We start from the raw sequence: 23,538 nt of genomic DNA, 5'->3' as shown, positions 1-23,538 counted from the left end.
AAGGTGCCTGCTGAAGCACAGCTGGAGAAGTGGAATGTCACCTCACTTGTTTATAAACGTGACCTGGTTTTATTTAGACTTTAGAATTATAAGCATGTTCAGTTTCGTTCCTTCCAGTTAGTATATTTGCAACTGGGTCTGTTAGATGGTATTTCACAGTATTACATCTGAAAAGTGAGAATACTTACATTAGCAATTTACAGTGCATGTGTTTAAAATAGTAACGTTTTCCTCTTTGCTTCTAAAACCAGATAGCTTAGGGAAAAGTTGCTCATATTTCCTGATCAATATTCACTCCTTTTTGGTATCAGAAAGTGCAATGATTCAATCTTTTTTTAGAGGCTTTCTTCCCTAAGAAGAGTGTGTGGGTGATAGTTAGACATGAAGGCTTTCTGCATTCTGTGAATTAAGATAGTCAATCATCTTTATTTCATTCAAGACCTACAACTGGATTAAAAATCACAACCTTAAAGACTGGAGGCTAAAGCTTTAGCTGTAAAGGCACCAAGCATACCCATTAAGATGAAAAGATTTCTAAAAAGAACAACTATAAATCTCATCTGAGAACTCTATGGCACCTCTTAGACATAACAGCTCAGTTCTCAGAGGTACCAGATTATCATTTACAGCACCTAAAAGGATAAATCAAGGCTGGGTTAAACCCATATGCTTGCTGCCAATACCTGCGGGCTTCTTGGAAACATAATCTGAGGTACTGGATGGCAGCCATCAAGGAAACCTCAGGAGCATTTTAAATGTCGCAGGATCCAAGTCCAGCACTGACCCAATTCAAGCATTGATTTTTGAGATCTGTGAATACTTTCCTTTTCATAAACATTAAGTATCTGAACTTCCAGGTAAGGGCAGAAAGGTTTCACGTAAGGAAAATATGTTTTTAGGGAAAGTTCAACAATGAAAAGATGATATATGATTATACCTAAAAGCGCTCCCTTTATTATAAGAATTTCCCATAGCCTGGTAATGTCATACTAGTTACAAGGTCAGAAGGCTGATGTGAGAAGGAATCAATACACAATAAATAAGTGATCATGTTTATTAATTAAAGGTTTAATGTGACTAACAAGGAAGTCTTATTCTGATTCATGCCACTAATCATGACAGATAAAATTCTGACCAAAAATGTTATCATCAGAAAATTAATGACTGTATTTATCAGGCAAGTCCCTGCAATCTACTAAACAGAAAATAAAATTCTGAAAGTAATACTAAGGAAATGAATACTGATGATCTCCTGATATATTATTTTTATCCACGGCAACACAAATGAATTTCTCTGTAGTGGCTGGTGTGAAGCTATTTCTAATTGAAAGGGCAGCAAAGAAATACCCCTTTACCCTGTCACCTGGATATCCCATTAAAAGCTAAAGCCACATCCAGGTTCTACAGGGTTAAGCAATATCGCTTCTCTTTTCTGAGTTATTGCTGTCCTTAGGTCCAGTGCCACTGAAAAAGGTTCCTGGGTCATTCAGCAATAATGCTGTGGCAAAGGACATCATTCTTGCTGGGAGCTGTAGTCCCCCCCCCCCAATACTAGCTTCAGCCCAAACTCTTAAGGTGCTTTCTGAGCACTTTGGTCCTTATACACATAAGAAAGCAATTGCCTTCCCGCTCTCCTGCTGTCAGTGACATCTCCGATTTCATTATTAAAGAGATAAAGCAAGCAGGCATGTTGGCACAAAGTATCTCACTAAGGTCTGGTGGTAAATTAATTCACTGAAAGACTAATCGTGAGGAGCTCTACTCTTAGTACACAGAGTAATCAGTCTCCATCAGCTAAGGGAGTCATTTCATAAGCTAATCTTTCTTGACATGGCGCTGGGCTGCTCCGAAACGGTAATCTTAAGGGAATCACTTCCCTACAGCTGTACTTAATCCAGTGTTTGTTACATATTTGTAAATGATCAAACTCCTAAAATGACAACTCTGGAGCATTTGCTCTGACATGAGCCAGATCAGTTTTCAAGCCAACCTGGCAGTCTGAGGTTGTAAATTCTTCTTGACCTCTTCAGCCAGACAATCTGTATAGGGGTTCCTTTGTGTTATTTTACTTCAAAGACCCATTAAGGACAGTTATAAAAAGCAGAGTACATAGATGTACTAAGATGGATCACGGCATTTCTCACAGCACCTTCTTTCTAAGGCTAGATTGACGGCAGCCCAGGAAGGGGCCTTCTCAATTGTGGCACCAAAATTATGGAATTCCTGCCCAGGGAGATTTTCCGTCCCACTCTGTCATTGTCTTCTGGTTGAAAACTTATCTGATTCATTTGGTGTTCCCTCACTGATCTGCATTCCTGTGTGTTTTTAAAATTGTGTATATGTTTTGTTTTGTTCAATTTTGATATATTTTGTTTAACTGTTGCTTAGGGATGCCAACCTCCAGGTGGGACCTGGGGATCCCCCGGAATTACAGCTCATCTCCAGACTACAGAGATCAGTATCTCCAGTTCCCCTGGAGAAATATGGATGGTTTGAAGGGTGGACTCTGTAGCATCATATTGCACTGAGGTCCTTGTCTTCCCTAGACTCCATTTCCAAATCTCCAGTAATTTCCCAACCTGGATCTGGCAACCCTTCCCCTCCATCCCCTGCCAGTGGGGTCATAGCAACCCTACTGTTGCTTTTAGTTGTTATTCTACTATGTATTTCAAAAACTTGTTTTAATGTTTCTGATTGTTTGCCACTTTGGAAAGAAGGCATACAAATATTTTAAATAACTAAAATAAATAAAATTTGCATTTAGAGCTGAGCCAAAAGATGATATACTGGCAATTAACCTTAAGGGCACTATTTTATTTTTAAAAGGGGATAACGGAGTTGCTATAGTTGGATATAGGATATATTAAGAAAAAGCCCACCCCCACATTCCAACTTTCCAGCTATAACAACTCTGTTACCCCCTTAACAAAATACATATACAGTATGAACAAGTTACCAACTGGCACCTCTTGCTATCTCTAACTGTCCAAACACAAATTATTCTCAAGGAAAGTGAAGAAAAAATAAAAAGTGATGCCTCCTCACATTGATGATCGGGGGGGGGGGTGTTAAAAAGCCAATCTCATTACTAAGATTTTGTATGGGCTGCAAGTGTGATCTGCTCATTGGTTAGAGCCTCTATGCTCTTAGTTGTGACGTTATTTTTAAGAGATAATGGTGTGCGCTTGCTGACTGGAAATGTTTATGTATCCCATTAATTTTTGGAACCATGCACACGGTCTTGCCATACAGACATTGTTCCAGAGACAGCCAAACGCCGGTTCCGATCATACACAGTAGTTGCCGCGGGATACTCATGGATGCCGGGTGGATTTAACGGGCGCGATCACACCAGCACATCTGGCAAGCATCGCGCACCCGTTGGCAAGCCATTGCAACCCGCCGAATATCCGTAGTTCAAAGGTACTGCAGAAACACCAGTATTATCCGCTTGTGACGGGCCACAGACGGACGTCCTCCGTCTGATCGCTCAAGCGCTGCATGAAGCGCACCGGAAACGTGCGCCGACAAAATGCTACCCCTGATTCCCTGCCGTCACGTCTGATCGCGTTCGGCCAGGTCACAAGTGCGGCGGAGTGAAAAGCCACGCCTCCCCCCCATGTTCTCTGGCCAGTGTGACCAGGACCACATTCTGGCTTTCTGTGGGATGCTGTCACTTTAAGAGAAGAGACCAAATCTACCATTGCATTTGACTAAGCAATGAAGAAATGACATCACTCTGCGTTTACTTTTGTGCTCAATTTTTCAATGAGATTTAAATTAATAGCTTAAGACAGGGTTAAAACTCTGGTAAAATTATGTGGTCTTGTGTTACTTGGAACGCCTCCTCCTTTCCTTTTCTCTTTCCTGTGCTTAGTTTCCCTGGTTCTGATTGCCTTTGTTTTCTGATGCAAGGGCACCTGAGGTTGCTCCAGCAGGCAGTATACAAGTGATAAAGGACCTGTGAATGTACAGCCAATGTAGCATGCTGTCAACTCCAGTTAGGCGGTTGGCAGAAGAAAACTAAAGAACTTTCCAGACATCCTTCCACATCTCAAGACCACATATTACAACTTGATCATTCTCTCCTAAGAACTAAGAATAAATTATATTTCATAAATTAAAACGCCTGAGATTGTACTGATTTATCAAGACCAGCGGATTTGGTGAGAAATGCAAGATTTAATAGCATGTATTGTGCACCAGAGATTAAAGTTCAATGCTTGAGGGTTATATATATTTTTGGATGTGTGTAACTTCCAATACAAGATAACAGTTATATGGGCACATCATGAGGGGGGGGGGGAAACACTCCTGTACTAGATTTTTAAAAAAGTCTTTATTATCTACATGCATCAATAGCATCAGTGTGCTATATATGGCAATCAGAAAAGCAGCCCAGTTTAATACAATTTAAAAGTTAAAACTTTCCCCTGTGAAACAATCCTTTCTTTCTGAGCACTTTACTTCAACCCGTATAAATTATTAATCATAATTGTTTATAGATGTGAATTTAAGACCCTTTATCAGCTACTGCTAAAAATCAAAGCTATGTTGCCATTGGGTAGTATTTTGAAACTAACTTTTGATCTCATCTGCAACATTCAAATGCACAGGCATCCAAGTGACAGATAACACTGGCTTCTGCTTAATTATGCTGTGTTTTTCTTTAGGCGTTCAGTGTACATCATTGACTGATTATGCTTCACCCCCTTCTGCCATACCATGTGAATGACATGAGGGCATTATTAGTCTAAACTACAAGTTCTGGAGAAGAATGTTTTCAAACTCTGAAAGAAGGTTACATAACTAGCCTTACTTCAAATTATGCTTGGTTTTACAATATGCTATAGGACACATGCTTCATTGTGCTGACATGTTCTTTTTAATGTACTTTTACATTTCTACACATGTATTATAACCTGTACACGTTTAACATTTTTATAATGTGCTTTCACATTTGCCCATCATAGCAACAATACAACATAGCAAAATAGCAACAAGCAATCATCGCAGCAACAGACAACTGAACTAATCAATCATTACATGGTGTCTGAGTGTGAGAATGAGACTGTACTTTTCTTACTTATGTGTAGTACATGAAAGAGGGTGCTTATGTGTCTTTGGTTCTTGCATCAGTCATGTTCATATGTATATCTGAAAGGGTATACAAATATTTACATGGGAGGGTTTATGGGTATGGAGGTGAAAAGTCTGGATCTGTCAAACTAATAAATATCCTTGAGAATGTTTCCTATGCTTTAATTTCTTGATCGTGCATCTGACTTACAGTGCAACCCTAAAGAGAGTTACACCCTTATGAGCCCATTGACTTCAACAGACATAGAGGAGACTGCATTATAAGAGATGAGATGTAAATTTTCTGAAAATATTGAAGCTATGAAAAAAGGAAACTTTGGTAAACACTGAAATATATGCAATGCTTTCTTATCAAAACTAAACTTATTTTACTGCTTTAGCAACATAAAATGCATCATTCATAACTGTGTTAGCATATACAATTGCACTATTTGGCATAGTTATGAAATTTAGAAATATAAATGTCTTACAGTGCAATCCCTAAGCAGAGTTACACCTTTCAAAGCCCATTTTCTTCAATGGACTTAGAAGGGTATAATTCTATTTAGCATTGCACTGATAGGTTTGTTCAAAGAAAATTGCAAATGTACCCAGGAGCACAGAAAGAAAACCTTAAGTTGCTGAGCTCTACCCTATGTCATTTGGGAAAGGGAAAAAAATGCTGAAAACAGGAATAATAAATTTTGTAGTAAATAAAAGGGCTTATTCTTTACACTTTGACACACACACTAATATAGACGGTCGGCAAATCTGAATACTATCATCATGCACACAGCATGTCACATTAATGGTGGACAAATTAATCACCTTACAGCAATCAACGTATCCCAGAAAATATGTCGTACATGTCTAAAGTAGGGATTATAATTATTTAATGTTGCAGACTATCACTCTTTCTCTAAAATAGAAAATATTTAACCATTTTAGAAACATTTTCAAATTTTTCCCTTTAAAAAAATTGGAAAAGAAACCTCTTGTCTCCCTGCTCAATATATCCAAGGTTGTTTTTCAGGCTTTCACATCTGTAGTGTGGGTAGGTTCAGTTCTCCAGGCTAAATTCATTCATTTCAGTGGGCCAGACGACAGTTAACTCAGTACAGGATCGCACTGTTAATCTTTTGTAATCTAGGATTTTACTCACTTTCTTGATTGATATACTTTGTGCATGTTTAATAAATTACATGATTGTCATCAGAATAAATCTTAGCTTCAGCATTCCCCATCTCTGAAATGAGTTAGTCTTTTTCTGATTTTTATAAATACATCGCAACTCTGTCATCTGACCTAGAATTTGTGAGTTTGTCCAACCTCTTGACTGATCTGTTTGGTAGGTGTTTCAGTTCTTTATCATAGATTCATTCATAGTCCTTGAAGCTGGTGCTCTTATGTGTTATTTTATTTGTGCATATGATTGCAATTTCTTTTTAAAAACGAAATATTTCATTAATAATTAAAACAGAAAGTGAACTATATTAGGCAGAGATTATAACAGAACTGTTTATCCCTATATATTAGGAAAAGTTTGCTAATATATTTTGTGTCCTTTCCTTCCATACAATTCTAAAGATTTCCCATAATCTTTTAAACTAACATGTGGTAACCTTTCAAAAGTTCAATTGTATGCTCTGTTCAAAAACGAGAAGCTGCAGAACAAAAGTTTCTCAGCTGCTCCAGCTGATTTAAATTCAGTTTCTGCTTCAGTCCTCAGTAAAGTCAACATGAAAATTAAAATATATGTTTAGTTTAAACCAGAAAGATTCCTTCTTCTTCCAGACAAGATTCCTCTATAAATTTTTAAAGCACTTTATCCCTAGAATCTTGCTTGAAAGAAAAGATAGGACTGTATTTGAGACTCTGTTCGGATATCAGATTCATCAACGAAAGGTTGTGTAATATGGTATTTAAAAGAATGACCTGTGATATGTGAAATCCACAGTTCAAACCCCACCACAGACATGAACTCACTTAGGGAGCCCCTCCTCTGTAATATGGGGATAATAATATTAACCTGCCTTCAGGGAAGGGCTGTGGGTTAGAGCATCTGCTTGGCATGCAGAAGATACCAGGTACAGACCCGCTGCCAGTCTGAGTAGACGAGACTGACTGTGATGGACCGATGGTCTGATTCAGTATAAGGTAGCTTCATGTGTTTATGTGCCTTAGGGGGATGTAAACAGTACTGAACAAACCATGCAAATGTATGTAAAAACATTAAAATGTTCAAAACCATGCTGACTACTGTAAAACATTAAAATGTTCTATGCAAGTTATTATTATTACTAGAAATGCACTTTTAAAAGAAAAAGATTCACATTTGAATGCAACATTGTGCTTCAATATATTTAAATTATGCTGCATGGGAAACAAATAGCACATTTCTGATATACTATTCAACTACATTCTCACTAATGACCTAGTCTGTTTGCTTTTTATAGTCCTACAAGACGAGGACATACCAGGTTTGTAGAAAAACACTGTCTGTCCTTGGCCCCATTGTGTGGATTTTTTGATCCATACTCTATGGCCTAGTTCAGAATAAGATATAATGATAAAATTTGTACATGTTCCAGTCATGGGAGTTATGCTTTTACCATCTTGATGTACAAGAAGTTGACTTAATTGTGCACTTTGTTCTGGTCATGAGGATACATGGGACAGTCACAGAGCTGGATTGGGGTGTTAGACACCATTTGGTCTTCTGCTCCAGACACACAGCAACATGTTTTGGGCCCTGGGCTGTGCTCCCAGTTATGAGGAATTTAAAAATCCTCATAGCCTGTTTAACACAGCTCTTGTCATTACATTTTGAAGATGTGAGATTAGCAGGATATTAAACAGGTGCCTGCCTTTCTGTGTGTTTGCATTGCTGTGAGACTGAAGAAAGAAGGGACTATGGGGCATACCAGTCACAGATATGCAGAGGCCTTAAAAAGTCTTAAGACTCATGACTTTTAATTAGTAATCAGTCAGTCCTGCTCTCCATTTTTACTCATGACAGTTTCCTTGGAAAATATCTGTGAACGGATACATTGTTTCTACCTTGTCATCAAAGAAAATATATTTACACCTGCCAACGTTTTACAAATTTATACCATACTTCCAAATCCCACTTTTCCAATAATTAAAAGGAAGTGTGGAAGTGACCACTTTTTTTGAGGTTCTGTGGACAGTAACCACTAATCTAATGCAAATTCCTACTTGGTAAACACATTACTCCCTTCAATACTAAATGTAGTAAAACATGGGCTAGAACCACTCTAAACAAAGGCCAATTTTCTGGACAGTTGAGAATATCAAACACTTCTGCGATTAATCCCTTATAACAAACATGCTTACGAAAGAGTATTTATATTTTACATTACTCAGGTTCTTCACCTTCCTGATTACATGTTTGCCTGTTTTCCTGAACATTATTTTACAACTAATCCTGCAGACATATTTGTATTTAATTTGTACTGTACCTGCGTCTCAGGAATAATAGGACTATCCTCAGGAGAAATCCTGAACAAGGTAGACAGGGGTGATGATACAATGACAGGATTTGGCCTCACAAATCCACTCAGATCACAGCTGGGAATGTCATTCTCTTCCTTCTTCATAACAAGAGTATCCATGACATAAAAGACGTTCCATGGAATCCAGACAGTGTGGTATTGAGTAAGGAATGGGGACCGTTCAAACACCAGAGTTAAAGATGCACCACCATTAGCCACCAAGTCAAACCTAAGATAAATCAGATAGTTATTAAGATATCTTGAATTTACATTCTGCCCACACAACTTCTGATATGATACTAATGTTGTCTATTAAATCTACTTCACCCATTCAGTGAAATTGTACTGAATTTAACGTATATCACATGTCACATGTGAATCACATGTGAGCAAATGAAGGACATTTGCTTAAAAAAAATCCTAAACATAGTAAGTCAGTCAGTACCTTTATTGGCATAGGTTATAAACATAAACAACAGAAAAAGCAGTTTTTAACATACAGAAAAAGGAATCATCCGCTCCTCAATATTTAGCCAAGTATAATTTGAAATGCTAGCACTTTTATTTTTTCTCTCATGTATAGCTTAAATGAACAAAAATTTTGAGTGACTAAGAAATTACATTCTCTAACCTCTAACTGGAGAAGAAAATACCAGCAAACTTACATTCCATCTTGACGAGTGATTGTGTACCCATAATCTGGGTAATGTAAAAAGGAGACATTAACTCCAATTAGTGGTGTTCCGTCTGCTGTTAATACTTGGCCTCTAATGACAGATGCAAGACTGTAGGCAAGGGTAAACATAAAAACACGTTTTCTCAAATTAACGCTTGTACAACAATGCGTAGCCTAGTGTACAGAAGTACATGCTTGCTTGTTAGTTCACAACATTACATGCCTGTCTGAAACATGACATTTTGAAGGGTGCATCTAAGATGCAGTGCACTCAAAATATAAGGTATTACTGTGACAAACCTTTGCATCCTACACGTGACTGGCTGCAGCTTGCTGCCCATACGTGACTTGGTTTTCCGAAATGTTGCAACTTAGTGGCCAGTTTTGCAACCCTAAGTGCATTTTTTTGGCAATATATTTCACTGACATGAAGAGAACTTCTGGGTCAATGGCTGAATTCAAAGAAATGTAAGGAGCACCCCCCACATGCAGCAGGATTTCTGTTTTCTTTTTCCAAATATCGGCTTCCTGCGCTGCACTGTGAGGAACATTTTGAATTGCCTGGATTTTAAAAGCAATTTATGATATGCTGTGGTAGGGAGGGGCTGTGGTTTGGAAAACCCCCACTTCCCATGCACAATCCCTTGATTGCACATAAAGGGACTCCCCAGACTACAGCCAAAGCATTTTGAATCAGTATGCTAAATTAATAAATTAACAATGATTTTTTTAAAATTTAAATTATAAACTCAAGGCTTTCTTTCTACCCCTCTCATCTTTCGCTCTTCCCTAAAGAAAAGTGTTTTGCCAATTAATTTTAAGCAATCTGTAAACCTGCAGGGGCTGGAAAGTATAGAATTTAAAGGAGTAATAAGGAACATTTGTGTAACAACTTTTAATCAACCGCTGTGCCCAGCTACATTAATGCAGCTAAATTACTGCAGACGCAGGAGTTCCATGTAAATCATCTACTTTCACTCAGTAAGGCACAGGACACCTGCTTTCAGTTACAAGCTTATTTTCAGGTATATTACTGCTCTGCAAAGTGCCAGGCAAACAGCTTATGCAATCATACTGTCATGCAGTTAACAGTTCTATTACATTAATTCATAATTTATATTATTTACTGAGCTCAGCTTTAAAAGTGCATCGCTGCCTTCCCTTCGGAGGCGTTTTCATCACTTTGATACACTTCCAACTGTGCTAACCCAAATCAGCTGGGTCAATGAAGATTTATAATCCTTAATGGAATGCCCTCTTACAACCTAGACACCATACACAGTATGAGGCTATGTAATGCAGTAGCATGGTCTGTTGGAAGTTTTGTAAGAAACAGCCTTGCGATCATTAAATCAAACAAACGACAGATGAAAATTTAGATTTTGCAGTTTTTCAATTGCAACAGTGTCTAGCAGCCAGAACTGCAAGAAGACAACATATCACTTCACATTTTGTACAGCAAGGATGCAATCACCTTTTATTGAACGGGCTTTCCCCAGGAATGACATGGGTGCTGTCGGGTCCTATAAGAAAACTGATCCGATCGTAAAAGGATTTGGCAGCCTGCTGAGATGGCGATTGCTGGCTTTGGCTAATAATATCTTGTGGGTCAGGAAGTCCACGACAGTAGGGCTGGTTTTGGCAGGAGCTCTGCAAACAGCAGTCAGGATCCATGCAGTCAATTAATCCATCTACAGGAAAAAAGTCAGAAGAAAAGGAACACTACATCTTTCCGTTCTTTTCCTCTTAATGAGCAATTAAAGACAATTGTGATACTCAGCAGTTTGCACAATGTTGTAATAAGCAAAAATATCAGATTTTAGATTTTTAACAAAGTGTTATTTTATTCGCTAACGAGGAATAAAGGTCAGATCTTATACCAAGCAATTATCTGAAAGCAATGCAGAATTCCGTCCGTGTTGCAAATGACATGTTTAGAAAATTGCTTGTTAAACAAACAAACAAACAAAACCACACAAACAGTAAATCAGAGAAATAGCAAAGATACAGCAGAAGTATATAAAATGCATGAATAACAAAATTGTTTATAAAATTTTACAACCGAATGGCAAAACTTGAAATTCCATGGCTTCTCAGAAAAGGATTTACATCTATTTACTGTCCAAGGCATACCCATCAGAATGAAGATGTGTATTTTAAATAGTTTCTCCTAGTTTATGCCAACATTAGGCTAACTGGCATCTAGTTCCCTGGATTCACCATGGATCCCTTTTTTAAAAACTTTCTTACATTTGCTGCATTCCAGTCCTCTTGTAAGAAGGCTGATTGCAGTGACAAATTGTATATAGTGTTCAGAATGTTAGAAATTTTACATCTGAGTTCTTTAAGTACCCTCAGGTTTATGCCATCTAGAGCCAATCAGTTCTAGAACTTCTCATTACTTCTACGGACTCATTTCTTTAGACACTGTTTGCCAAAACAGCATTTCCAGCTGATTTTCAACTTCTGATATTTTTGAAAAAAATGTTTGTCTTAATGTTCAGTGTAATGTTTTTTGACCTCAGTGTTCACTGAATGAGCTACAGTTTAATCTTGCTGTAGAAACAGGGAGAAACAACATTATAAGTTGAGAACATCAGCACCACTATCTTTCCACACAGACAGACAGACAGACAGACAGACAGACAGACAGACAGAACTGTTGAATACAGATGGAAGTTGGCACATGACCAGCATATGGTTTGTGGCAGCACTGTCTTTCACGTTGATGGTTTATATGGAGATCACATTACTTCCCTTACACCCTTTCCTCTGACACTGAATCTGCAGATGGTAATCATTGTGGCAATATTTCTGTATGTAACAAACAAAATTTTCTCTTTCTTAGATCGAGTCACAAAAGATGGCTGTTGCAGGCATCTGAGGTTGGAAATCAACTGGCTTTATGGTGTTTTGGGGAGCACTATCAAAACAAAGGCTTTCTGCATAGAAAGTACATGCGTGAAGTATCTTTAAGTCTGTCTCTATCTATCTCTATGCAACTCCTATGTCCAGCGAAGATTCGAAATACAGAAATCTCAATAAACTTTATCCTACAATAATGACAATGGATCAGTGTAATATTTTGCTGTTCTCCTCAGAAGAAACATTAGGATCTTGCTGAGAAGGAGGAAATATGCTTCTCCTTTTTTAAAGAGGACAATCCACGATCCAGCAATTTCCCCTCCCCACTTCAGTCACACTAGTGAAGAACTGGCCAGCTGGCAATTCTGAGTCCAGCCCCAATGGAAACAAGTTCCAAAAATCACAATGGACTTCAGGATTTCTGACAAAGGCCGATATACCCCCCCCCAACTGGCTACACAGGTTGTGGAGTCGAGTTTTGTTACATTTGGAGATGTTAGAAATATGCCAGATTTTGAATCACTGTAAAATTTCCTTTCAGTGACAGCACAGCTGATTTATAAATATTAAATAATTTCCAAGGGGGTTTAAAATAGCTTTTATGTGAGGTTATTTGGCTTTCTAGAAAAGAAAAGCAGGTAGCTCTAGCTTGGTTGCTTCCTGGAGCCTATTTAAAGCATTTGAGCTGCAAGTAAGCTTTAAATATTTAAGAACATTTATGAAGATGGATTCTTCTTCCTTTAGAAGAAAGCGGGTACCAGCACAGGTGATTTCCCATGCTCTTTCACACAGAAATAAATCTATGGGAATGCAATTGCTCTTAGACATATTGTATCTTAATGCAAATCAGATAATGATAAATATTAGCTAACAAACATAGCTTTTTGTCTTTTTAATAAATGGGTACAGCATATTTCAAGATGATACACAAGCAGTTTAAAGCCATCACCTCTAGGAAATATAATTTGGTGAGTAATTAATTCGAAATGCTAAAAAAAGGTTGTTAATTAGCTCAAAGGACATAGACAGGAAACCACAGCTACAGAAATATTTCTGGATTAGTGCAATCCTAAAAACACTTTCCTAAACCCCACTGAACAGACTTTAACAGAACTCTGAGCAGACCTGTTCAGGACTGCAGTGTGTATTACTAAATTGGTCATCATCTACACTCTCACAGCTACAAAAAACCCAAGGAATTTTGTAAATAAAAATATTGAATTATAACCCATGTTCACAAAATATTGGCTAATTGATTTTATTTCCCCCTAAGATGTCATATGATTGTACATTATGAATTATGCTGAATGCACATTATTGAAATAAAGATTTTAAAATGAAAAGTAAATAGAGATTCCTTAAAAGCTGAAACAAGTTACAATGTATTTGTGAGAGTGTATTTCTTTCAATTTTTCATAAAAGTACACTGAAACAACATCCGAAGAAGCCATTTACATTTACTAATACCATTACCATGATTAATATTTCAGACTAGAACTCTCAAACCAGCAGCTGGGAGATGAATCAAATTGTTAGTACTCTATCTTAACGCACTGATGCATTTTTACCTGTCAACTTTACTTCTTACCCTCTAGAATTTTTTTAAATTCCACTATTCCTCATCTAAGAACCATGAAAACATATTCAATTCTAGAAATGAAAAAAATGGGGGAAAAAATAAGCTGCCTTCTTACCACACTGGAAAAACAAACAAGGGCTGCGATCACACAAACTCAATAATCCACTTTCAATGCACTTTACAACTGGATTTTTACTGTGTGAACTGGCAAAATCCAGTTTGAAAGCGCATTGAAAGTTGATTATTTAGTGCAAGGGTGTCAAACATGCAGCCCGGGGACCACATCAGGCCCCTGGAGGGCTTCAACAGGCCCGCAGTGGAACTGGCCATCTCCTGCTTCCAGTTCTGCTGCTGCATCACAGCTTGCTTTGCCAGACTCTCTTAATCACTCAGCCATTTCATGTTTTAACCTGGGTCCTAGACTCAGAACTCTGAGCATGGGATTTCTATGGTGAATGTCAATAAATCAAAAGCAGGTTTGCAGCTCACAGAGCTAAGGTTTTAAACATGTTTTTATTTTAAGTTTAAAAAACCCCTTTGTGTTTGTGTCCTTTATAAAGTTTATATCTCTGCTACCTGGCTTTACATTTTATGACACACGTGGCCCGGCCCAACAAGGTCTCATTTATGTCAGATCCGTCCCTCATAACAAATGAGTTCGACACTCCTGAATTAGTGTGTGTGACCGCAGCCTAAGGCTGGCGTTAGAATACATGCAATATCAGTTGGGCATATTTGTCTTTGTTCTGTATATCTGTTCTATAACTCTCCTTCGTGTCTTTCTTGTCTACTTAGATAGCAGGTCCCTGGGGACAAAGCATATCGTTGTTGTTCAATTGCGCAGTCGAGTGCGACTCTTCGCGACCTCATGGACCACAAAGCATATCACATAATGGCTAAAGATCACATTGCACAATAGCCACACAATTGTGTTGTTCTTAGCTACCACACAATTAATTGCCATCAACACAAATATGGTTAAGTAATTTAGGTCTTAAAGGAGACACTGCATACCTATGGCCATGACCTAAAATGATGAATAAAGTATGCAGAATATAAAAAAGAGCCCTCACACACTTGTAGTTTTTCCTTCCATTTCTGCTTCAGCACCTAGTGAACTAACCACTAATAACTCTTAAACACTAAGTTTTAAAAAGGTATTTGGGACATTATGAAAGGAAGTGCACTAGATAAATCTGATAGGAAAATCATAGGGCATGTACAGATTTGATACATATTTCTATAGGGCAGCTTTATTTTTTACCCTTGTCACTGCAACTCTGTTAAGAGTTGAAATATGAAAGCCTGGAAAATATCCCAGGAGGGAAAAAAGTCCTACCCCCATTTTTGTAGGGAATCTTTTTCTGTCTTTCCCAATAGAAAGACTGGAAATGTTAGAGAACATTTAAAAATTACTATGAAATATTTAAGTTTATACTTAAAATGCCTTTTAAGAACTGGGCAATGTGAAGATTTTTATGTAAAAGAAGTTAGAAGTGCAGTATGGGCATTTGACTAGCTTTTGAGCAAGGGAAACCTTTACCTTTATGGGCATCTACAACATCTTTTCCAGAGCATGTTTATTGTTAATTTTGTCCATGCCATGACATATGGTTTGGATCCACTGGATTATTACCATGTGCTGGGGGGGCGAGAGATCATTGCTATCAATTCTTCCCTTTCAACAGTGGAAAAGAGCCCAGTAGCACCTTAAAGACTAACAAAAAATGAGAAGTGAGCAGTGACTCAGGAAAGCTGTCACAATTTTTTGTCTTTAAAGTGCTAATAGACTCTCGCTCTTTTCTACTCCTAAAGACAAACACGGCTACCCATCTTGATCTATCCCCTTTCACAGCATACCTTCAACTGTCCATTCATGCTGGTTTATGGGGTCCTGACCCCAAAGTCTTTATCTTGAGTGGAAAGTCTACAGAGGTCACAAAGCTCTTGCATGAGCCTTCCACTCAAACAGGGACACCTTTAGATCCAACTGTATGTGTTCATATCAAGTCGTGCATTAATGAAGCATTCAGAACTTAATTTCCCATCTTTCAGGGTAACTTCCCAGTCACACTTGTTGCTTAAGGCGCATGGACATATTATGTCAAAAGAATAACAGAAAGATACAAGAAGTATACATTTGATCTTGTGTGCCCACTATCCAGGGATTCACAGCTTACAACATTTCACAACATTTCACAGCCCCTCCCCCCAACGCTGAAGGCTCTTCTCTGTCTGCTGTTTTTGTTTGCTCTGTCATAGCCTGTCCAGCACTGATATAATCAATTTTGCCTTTTATATACACACACACATGTCAGCAGTTCAAAACATATCTCTGCAACACAATATGCAAACCGACAGACTACAGCACATGGTGCTTTAGTGTTTATGCAAGAACACTACAAACAGGATACACCCAATTAGAGATTTAACTTTCAAGAGACATGGGGAGCAGATGGACTTGGAGGAACTGAAACTGGAGAAAGTCAAGCTGATAAAATTTTAACTAGGGTCAATTACGAGAAAACATGACCTACTCTGGTAGACACAGTTAGGGCATATGGAAATTGTTTCACTTTTGTGGTCTGTAGCTATTTTTAAAATAGTGATTAATTGTATTTTATTATTCGAGGTTTCAGGAATATTCAAAGAATGATCAAACCATAAAAGTTTTGAAAATGTATTATTAGATATTAGACTGTTTGGAGGGCTTTGCTTTGTTTGCTTTTATGCTTCTGTGTTGTCCTGCAGGCAATATTTAGCACAGTTGCCAAAGAGGGATGTTCAAATTTAGTCATTCATCTTTGTTACTTTATAAAAAGCTAATGTACATCTGGCGTGTAGACTGCGGGTCATAAAACTGTGTGAGATTGACATCTTCTGAACTAATCAGCTGGAAATGCATTTTTACAAGCCTCTCCACTCACATCAATCAGGGAAAGAATCTCATTTTCACCAGCCAAGATATGGGGACACACTGTTTGTTATTTTTCTATGAAGTTTATCAGCTACTTGCCCAAGCGAGTGACGGATGGTTATGAATCTGGCTCCCTCTAACTTGTGAAAACATTTTTCATTCTTTCTTTGTATTTATACAGCTAGTGCTTTCTACCAAGTTACTCTGTTGCCCTAAGTGTAAAATAACAGAAGTGGGATGTTTTGGCAAAAATTGGTCTGTTTTAGCGGAGACAAAATTATACCGGTCTTTGAAAATTCACCAACTGCTTCTGAATAATTTTTCAATCCAAAGAAAATTGCTTATCTTCTTGCATCTAAGAATATCTTTATTTGAAGTCTAGAGTTGAATAACTTTCCAATATAACTCTCAACTGTAAACCTTTACAGTTGTCATTATATCAAATTCTCTCATGTAAACACATGATTCATCTGAATATTGTATGCACTTTTGATCTACCCGTTTCATATAGATAGATATATATAGAAACTTTACAGATAAAATGCACCAAATAATCAAAGGCTATAAGAAAAGGATAAAAAGATAAAACCTTTTCAGCCAAGGAAGCAATTAAGAGAGAACAATGGTAAAAGTAGATCATCTTGATGGAGTTAAGAAAAATTAACACAAAATAATTCTTTACCTTTTACACATATTAGAGTACAAATAACAAAATGCATAAGATAGCACCTTTTAAACGAGACAGCATTATTTGCCATGTGGGATACCAATTCCACACTAGAAGAAATAATAGACAATACTGTATCTGATTTAAAAAAAACAACCACAACCTGACAGTCAGAATTGACTGGAGTATAAATAGCAATTGTATTGTCTGTTCAACACATCTACAGAGACTGTACATGCTGGGAGTGGTGCTTGTGAAGTCCTCTGTCCTAGAAACAGACAATTGAGCAAAATCTATTTTTTGGTCACTATCAAAGCTTGGAGAGACCCAGTCAGAAACCCAGTAAATATGTTCTTATGCTGGTTGGAATAAAAGGGCACTAAACTAAGAGACATTTTTTTAAAATCACACAGTATGCATAAAAAGAACTGTAGAAAAGGGATTTATTCTTGCAAGTTCTGAATAATGATCCCTGCTCATAAAGAAGTAACAATCTTGTACTGATGATCTTGCCTTTTGTAGACAGAAGTTGTGGTTTGTTTGTTCTGTGAGCTCATGAAATACTACATACTTGCATGGGTAACAAAATGTTTCGCATAGGGATGTCACTCTTGCTTTTAACTGCCTTCTAACCACACTGTTTTCAATGTTTTTTTCTCTGTGCCAATGCATATTATGAGACAAGCTAGGACACACTTTATGCCTTTGATGAAGTGGGCTGTAGTGCAGTCCACTCGTGTGACATTAAAAAAAGAGAGGGTCATCTGACATTTGCATACAAGTTTCAGTTATGTCCAATAGCATGTGCATATAACATGTTTAAAGGGGGGGTGTCATACTACATTTAGGGTTGTCCTCTTTTGAATAAATATGGTATGTGAAAGTTTACTTCACAATAAATTTGTTGGTCTTTAAGTCACTGCAAGACTCCTTTATGTTTTTTACAGTAGCAGATGAAAATAGTCACCTTTCCAATAAATGTGCAATGCAACATTTTAAAATATTTTAAGACTAAATTTTTAGCAGCTCTGAAAAAAAATATGCACAATTATTTTGAAAAATTACCATGAAGACTTTAAATTCCTAGCTTAATGTCATACCTAGATATGCTTGTATTTATACAAAGATCAGTCTCTACTAGGATGGGCATGAACCTTGTCACAAACCAAAATCCATCACAAAAATTGCTAGGTTCGTGAGCCAAGGGTTTTTAACTGCCTTCTAACCACACTGTTTTCAATGTTTTTTTCTCTGTGCCAATGCATATTATGAGACAAGCTAGGACACACTTTATTAACTTGGTGCTGGGGGGGCAGCAGTGGGAGGGCTTCTAATGTCCTGGCCCCACTGGTGGACCTCCTAATGGCACCTGTTATTTTTGGCCACCGTGTGACAGCATGTTGGACTAGATGGGCCATTGGCCTGATCCAACATTGGCTTCTCTTATGTTCTTATGTTCTTAAGGGTTGTACGATTGTGCTTGCAACAAACCTCCCATGAACCTCCATGGTTTTTATAGAAGTTTCTGCAGTTCATGTTGATGGTTCGTGCGGCAGACATGCTGACGCCAATCAATTAATTGTTAAAGCAATGGGGGGGTGGACTTCTGCTGCCCTCTAAGCACCAAACAAAAGTGGCCCTTGTGGGATCTGGGTTGTGAAGGAAAGCCTGAAAGAGTCCGGGTTGGGGGTGGAAAGAGATGAGGGAGAGGTGGAGGAGGGGGTGCATGCCAGCAGCAGTACAGGAGAGAGATCTCCTTTTCACAGAAGTGGTGGGAACTTTGGGGAACCAACCCATGGGACAGTCAGAGGGAGGCCAGCAGATGAGGCCAGGCCAAAAAGGGAGACCAAAGGAGGCCCAGAAGTCAAGGATCGCAGGGTTGGAAGGGAAAAGGGGGGTGATCTCCTTTTGCAGGAGTTCTGGAAAGCTGGCCCATGGGGCAGTCAGAGGGAGGCCAGCAGATGAGACCATTCCAGAAAGCGGGACCCCAGGAGGCCTGGAAGTTTAGGATATCAGGGTCAGAAGGGGGAAGGGGAGCAATCTCCCTTTGGTAGAAGAAGAGAGTCAGCTGGAGACTTGCTGTGAGTTTGGTGTCTCTAGCCTGCAGGGGGGCCATTCTACCGCATCAGGAACCTCACAAAATGAACCAGTTTGGTAAATGGGAAGGTTTGTGGTTTGTGAGACCCCATGAATTGGGATGAACCTCCATTTTCACGGTTCATGCCCATTCCTAGTCTCTGCTTTTGTAAATTATTTAATAAATGTATATCTGCTGTACAAATTATTTTAAAACTGAAGTCTCATAGACATTAAACATAGTAAAAGAGAAGAAGGGTATGTGAAAGATGTTTGAGTCTTACAATAGTTTGTATTTATACAAATTTGTGATCAGGCTATTTGAGGGGGCTCATATGGATGCTTTCATTTGTAGTTAAGACTTTCGTTGGAGCACAGGAGAGACTAATTTTTTTTAAGGCTTATGCTTCCCCAATGCTTGTTGCGGGACCTGAGAGTAGTCCAGAGCTTAAATAACCATTATAATACAAATAAAATATCCAGAATTGTTTATAAAATGGTTTTCACATGAGGTTTTCCCCCTGAATAGAAAGTGGAAAGCTCTGGATTAAAGGGGAACATCCACATGACTCATTCAGAGCAGGACTCGTGGAATTCTAGGAGCCTTCCCCTTTCATCTGGAGGGGGGAAATATATATTTTTCTCTTGCTTAAAGGGGAATCTTTGGAGCAGCTCTCTTGCCACTATAGGGTTGGGATAGCACTAATCTCTGCTTTCAGAATGGGTCATCCATCCCCCCACCTGCCATTTTTTTCGCTTTTACCTGATGACCTGTGCTATAGTGTAGTGTACAGCTCAATAAAAAAAGGGAAATTGAAAGAAAAGGGGAAGAGGAGAGCAATGGGAGTTGCAGGGGTTGAAAATCAGCAGCAAGTGGAGTGAGATTGGGCTGTGTATATGGAAGCTGTTCCCACTCATTCCAACTCTGCTTGCTGCAGCAGCTGCAGCTGCTGTGGGGGTGCACTTTCACACCTTATGTGGAAGCAACCAATGAAAAACTTTTTATAGGTCTATCTATGCTATTCTAGATTACAGTAGGGTCACCCCATTCCTGAGTCCCATACTACAGCTTATTCTATATACAAACAATCTCTCTATCCCTGCTGAGTTACGAATACTACATGTACTCTACATATGTTGTTCCAATTCTGAATGTCTGAGCATACAGACAAATGTCTTCAAGGAGCCCTGCATGTGTACAAGTGTATGCATATATGCTTTTTATATATGATTAGAAATGTTGCCAAAAGCAAAATCTTGGTTGTGCTTATGAAGCATGTAGATTGCTGCAGACATCTGTCTGTATGAAGAGGGGTTGGGGGTAACTAGGCACGTTTCTCCTTCTTTCTACACATGCAGAGTTGTACCCACTTGGAATGATTGAGCATGGCTACTGCTCAGAGGTTTGGACTAGGCTCTAGCAGATTTCAATCCCCACTCTGCCATGGAAGCTCACTGAGTGACCTTGGGCCAATCACCCTCTTTTGATCTAACCTACCTCAAAAGGTTTTTATTGTGGGGAAGAATCAGAGGAGGGGAGAATACTGTTCTAAGCCACTTTGAATCCACATTGGGGAGGCAAGCAGAGTGTAGATGTCTACAGAAGCCCAGGTGAAACAGCAGCTGATAATGGCAAGTTTGAATATTTTCTCATGCACACAGATACACATACATCCTGGTCAACTCTGCCCCAGAATATATGAGTGCCTACCAATGCTACCTCTAAGCCATGGAGTCTTGTGAGCAAAAATTCTACTTTGAGAGCTACTGACATTAAAGTTGTGAGGAAGTAGTTTGGCTACTGCATAAATTAGTTTCCTCTGGAGCCATCCTTCCTGCGCTGAGACAAAAATCAGTGAGCTGGAGGCTAAAAAATCATGAGCTAGCTCACACTAACTCAGCTTAGAGGGAACACTGGTGCCTACTACACTCATGGATGTTTTAAAAAATGAAACAATTAAAAAGAGAGAATGGAAAATTGGTAAGAGTAGATAAACCACTTTTGACACCCTTATACTAAGGGAGCCAGAAGATCCCAAACTAACTAGGCCAGTGATTCTCTGGCTGTTTAGCAACACTGTTTATGGCAGTGCCTCAGAGATGCATTCCTTTTAGACCAGGTTTTGGTTCCTATCTTGGCCTACAAAATCACAGCAGTTTCCAGTCACGTGGTAGGCGAGAAGGCTGCATTCAGCCAGCAGAGTCACAAGTTGCGCAAGCCTGGGCTAGAGAATTATCCAGGTGAGAAAAAAGAGTGTGAATCAGAAGGCAGGGAAAGGAGATACAATTAAGGGAGCATGCTGTGGGAATGGCACACAAAGAACATGAGTCTGTTTAAAATTGTAAATGGGAGTGGGGGGAAATGAAGATAAAAGAAAATATAGTAATGGAAGGCCAGGAAGAATATGACTGTGTAAGTGTAGTTCCTCAAAATTCTTCTTGAAGTTCTTCAACAATAAGCTGAAGGCAGAAGGACACAGCAACAAGTCAAAGCTGGATTCAGATAAGGAAAAGTTCTTACGCTAACAATATACTCAGTGGGATTAGATTGTTCCTAACAATGGCTCTTTGGAAAATACGAAGTTCTTACCAAATTGCATCTCAACAAATATTTCTATATACAGCTTGAAAAATTTGCCTGAATGTGGATTTCACAACTGTTCTTTGTTGGTATGCAGCTTTATTTTAACGCTCACTGAATTACAATGTTATTTTTGCCCTTAGGTAAAATACTACCACTTGGAACCTAATGCTCACTAATGGATTTCGATGTACACATTTTGCCTGCTGTAACCGTCACTTAAGGATTTGATAGCATACTAAATGAAGGCAATAAATGTTGTAGCACATTCCTGCATGTATCTCATCACAGGTAGTAAAAGCTCTATATCATTCTCACAGCAGTATTTTTTCACCTGATTGGGAAGCCGATAATTTTACAATTTTTTTAAGCAGTGGAGGAATTTCACTGTGCAACTCCTACCTCCTTCATTGTCCTTGCTATCGGTACATAAAGTTTCCATGGCGACATCACATCCTGCTCCTCTCCAACCTGGCTGACAAACACAATGCCAGCCATTTTGGTCCAGGGTACATCTTCCATTGCTATTACATAAACCAGGACATCCCTCTGTCAAAACAGACAAAAAAGAGATACTACATGTGATTTGAATATCGCAATGACTTTCAATCTAATCAAAATACAAACAGGGGACACTTACTGGGAACAGGCCTTCAGAACAGCACATATACCGTAATTGCACATGGAGAGTAACAGCAACACTACCTAGGATTCTAATTCTTAACTAAGTGGCATCTTTGATTGATCTGACACTTGAGACACCACTTACCTGTGCAGGCAGGAAATATATCCAAGAAACCTTTAAATACCTGCAGGCCAGACAAAATTATGTTTTCATTTCGTTTAGCAGAGCAGCAGGGAATGTGAGCGTAGCACACAACACAGCTGCTAGATAAAACAATAGGACTTCTGCACTTATAGAGTAGGTAATTATTTGCTGTGGATGTGTTGTTTCTTAATAGTATAGATTTTGTTAAGCTTCTTTTCATTTCAAATAAATCCTTTGAAATTCTGAGGTAGGTAAGCTCCTCTGCTCTCAGTAAAAACAAAAAAGAACACTAATTTTATCTGGTCTCAGAGTTGCCGTGTATTCATGTGAAATTACAGTGCATTAAATAATTGCACAAAGTATAGGTCAATTTCAATGACTATACTTTATGCCAAAAAGTACATTCCTTTTCACAGAATAAGCAAAGCCCAGGAAATAGTGAAGCAGCTTAGCATCTATTCTAACAAACATTAGGATTCAGGCTGCATACGGATGGGACAGGACCGACAGGATTTCCAACTAAATGTAATAGCTGTGCGTATTTGATTACTTAGGACGGACAAAATGAAATACCATAAGGACCACAATAAAACATTGATAGACTGAACAAAAACACGGTAGTGACGTGCTTCAAGACAGATAGCGGAAAGTGAATTTTTTGTGTGTGACAATCTCCCTAAGGCTTTTGTGCTGTTACCTTTATATCCTATCTTGTCTGCTTTTATGGCCAAGGAGGGAAGATTTGGGAAACAATTAAAATTATTTAATATATCCAAAAATCTACTTTTTAAAAAAATCTACATTGCATCAAAAT

General features: G+C 38.4%; 1 protein-coding gene across 1 annotated transcript in view; it reads right to left on the bottom strand.

Moving 5' to 3' along the window:
• Positions 1 to 23,538, bottom strand: part of TENM3 (teneurin transmembrane protein 3) — a 477,022-nt gene that overhangs the window by 83,411 nt on the left and 370,073 nt on the right. The window contains exons 12-15 of the mRNA XM_015426968.1: positions 22,358 to 22,504; positions 10,745 to 10,961; positions 9,260 to 9,379; positions 8,562 to 8,823 (exon numbers count right to left, since the gene is read on the bottom strand). Of these exons, the coding sequence (XP_015282454.1) occupies positions 8,562 to 8,823; positions 9,260 to 9,379; positions 10,745 to 10,961; positions 22,358 to 22,504 (746 nt within the window). The remainder of the gene's footprint in view (positions 1 to 8,561; positions 8,824 to 9,259; positions 9,380 to 10,744; positions 10,962 to 22,357; positions 22,505 to 23,538) is intronic.

Source organism: Gekko japonicus, unplaced genomic scaffold, assembly GCF_001447785.1.
Source record: "Gekko japonicus isolate JY-2015 unplaced genomic scaffold, Gekko_japonicus_V1.1 scaffold185, whole genome shotgun sequence".
NCBI lineage: Eukaryota > Metazoa > Chordata > Lepidosauria > Squamata > Gekkonidae > Gekko > Gekko japonicus.
This window is presented reverse-complemented; position numbering and strand designations above follow the sequence as displayed.